The sequence below is a fragment of the Austrofundulus limnaeus genome, unplaced genomic scaffold (assembly GCF_001266775.1).
Source record: "Austrofundulus limnaeus strain Quisiro unplaced genomic scaffold, Austrofundulus_limnaeus-1.0 Scaffold144, whole genome shotgun sequence".
In the NCBI taxonomy this organism is placed as follows: Eukaryota; Metazoa; Chordata; class Actinopteri; order Cyprinodontiformes; family Rivulidae; genus Austrofundulus; species Austrofundulus limnaeus.
The window spans coordinates 66,984-69,374 of NW_013952546.1; the positions used below are offsets into that span (position 1 = coordinate 66,984).

Sequence of the window (2,391 nt, forward strand, 5' to 3'; positions counted from 1 at the left end):
CTCGTAATATTACGACTTTATTTTTATACAACTTTAATGTTGTAATATTATGACTTTATTCTCGTAATTGAAGTTGGTTAATTCCATTAGTTAATTTTTTAGATGAGTTAAAGTTTAATGTGGTAGTAGCCGGCAGTCATTCACAACACATACTTGAAAGGTTAAATCAGGTCAGATTTCGCAACAATGCAAGGCTACTTTTAGCTAACATTTAGCTACTTTAGCTTTAAGCTAGCGCTTGCTATTTATAGCTTTCAAGTCGCATTTTTCTCCATTTTCTATTTTCGCTAGTGTTCTGCTTCTTTTAGTCCGTAACAACTTAGTTCCTGCTTCTTTGGCAAATTTAAAACTTGTCACTCAGGGTTGTTCTAGCTGTGGTTCGTGTTTTTACCCAGTGGACTTGCTTCGCCGTGGTCGCGCTCCGTCCCACACTGCGGTGTTCGCGCGGTTTCGCTTTGTATCTCCGGCAGTCTGTCGCTAGGGGACCCAGTGCGATGCCTCAGACGGACCAGTGTGTGCTGTGCTGTGTGTGAGTGTAGCAGCAGCTGGGGCACCAGTCGTCGCCACTGCGCGTCGCTGAAGATGTTGCAGCAGCAGCCTCTGACTGGCAACGGGCCGTCCAACGGCCGGGGACTCGGCGTGAGCGGCCACCCGGGGATGCATGCGCTCAACTCGGTTCACCAACCTCCCCAGCACCGGTCGGACGGAGGCGAGTCGGGCCTCGAGGGCACGGAAAATGGACACGAGACCCGCAGAGACATTGGCGACATACTGCAGCAAATAATGACCATCACCGACCAAAGTTTGGACGAGGCACAAGCAAAGTTAGTAACAACTTTTTAAAAAGTTTTTTCTTAATGTTTTAATGTTCCCGGGGCTGCAGCTGCTTTTTTGTTTTGACAGAGCGTCGCTGTGGCAAAGTTTCTTCAACTTCAATCTATTGTTTAGAATGCACAGCAGCTAAATAAACTTAGAAAACCGATTAAAACAAGTTATTACAGGGTTTTTATCTTCAAACTCACATTTTACTGTAAAACAATAAGGCGTTGTGTTTATGTGCAATTAAAATCACATACTTCTTTGAGCGACGGTTGTTTAACGCAGCCTTTGTTAGCCTGCTAGCCTGCGCTAATCAAAGCTAACTAGCTAATGCTACAGTAAACAAGTTAACGGAGAATGTAAACAAAAACTGGTGCCTGTGTAGGTAGAAAATAAATTTTACAAAAAGATAACTCCTGCTCAGCAAAACGTACTGACTGTCGTGTACTGTTAGCTTACCTGTGAACATTTGTGTGCTTGTCTCTTAGCCAGTCGGTTGCTAACTGTTGCTAACCTGCTAAAGGTAGCTGCTCAGATTTTTTGTTTGGCTCTTTTATTCATGCTGTCACCCCGTTTCTGTGTGCACTTTTTTGAGCTGTCCTCTCGTTGTGCTGCAGGAAACACGCACTTAACTGTCACCGAATGAAGCCTGCACTGTTCAGCGTTTTGTGTGAGATCAAGGAAAAGACTGGTGGGTTTTACTGGTATTTACACTTTACTGTGTGGGTTTGTTATGCAGTGAGCGGTTCATCAGTCCGTGTTGACATGCTGTCATCACAAACCAATAACACCAGACACAAACTGAAGGTTTCGTGTCACAAACAAAACTGCTGTTTGATACATGATAATAAAGAATAGCAGCTGAACAAACAGACCTGCAGAATAATCTGACGGAGGACAAAGTTATTGCAACAAAAGCTAATTTAAACAAACTTGTTTTTATTAATTACACTGATTATCCTCCAACTACTTTTTAATAGAACAGAAGAATAGAAATAGCCTTTATTGTCCTCCCAAGGGGAAATTCAGGAGTCACAGCAGCATTTGTACAGAGGTTCACACACTAGTTACTTTACAAACTATAGACAGTGCACAAAAAAACAAAATTAACACTAACTGACAATATGACTACTAAAGGGATCCCCGATTAGTTGTAACATTAGACTTTATTTAATAAACATATATTTTAACTGTAAAATAAAGACTGTAAAAATACTGTAGGCTGTTTAGTTTTTATCATTTTTAAACTAAAAGTTTAAAAATACATTGCACGGATAGGGCCATTTCATTTACATGCAAAGCATTCTGGGTAAATGACGACGTGGGTAGGTCATCGGTGCGAGGCTGCTAGTGTATATCCAACCTGAAGGTTAATCTTGGACAATACTGACTCTTTTAAATGAAACCAGAGAGCGTTGACGGAGAGGAGAAGGAAGAAATGACTCAGCCTGTAACTGAAAATATGGATGGAGGACCTCAGTTTAGCTTGTTTGTTGAGCTAGCACCGAGCTAGCGCAAAGGCTAACAGGCTAAGCTGAGGTTCTTCTTCCATGAAGCAGCTCTGTTGTCCTC

The 2,391-nt window shown here is 42.0% G+C and overlaps 2 protein-coding genes across 7 annotated transcripts in view; one reads left to right on the plus strand and one right to left on the minus strand.

The window, feature by feature from the left end:
- Nucleotides 1-1,418, minus strand: part of gpsm3 (G protein signaling modulator 3) — a 10,731-nt gene extending 9,313 nt beyond the window's left edge. For 5 of the 6 annotated variants that reach the window (XM_014016373.1, XM_014016372.1, XM_014016371.1 and 2 more), the window contains exon 1: nt 1,279-1,418. The gene's annotated coding sequence lies outside the window, so the exon portion shown is untranslated. Of the gene's footprint in view, nt 1-391; nt 469-1,278 lie in introns of those variants that run through there. The other variant, XM_014016367.1, reaches the window with a different exon arrangement.
- The window catches only part of pbx2 (pre-B-cell leukemia homeobox 2), a gene marked incomplete at its 3' end in the record, with an annotated part of 12,753 nt that continues 10,841 nt past the window's right edge, over nt 480-2,391 (plus strand). Inside the window, 2 exon segments of the mRNA XM_014016363.1 lie at nt 480-824; nt 1,437-1,510. Of these exon segments, the coding sequence (XP_013871817.1) occupies nt 583-824; nt 1,437-1,510 (316 nt within the window).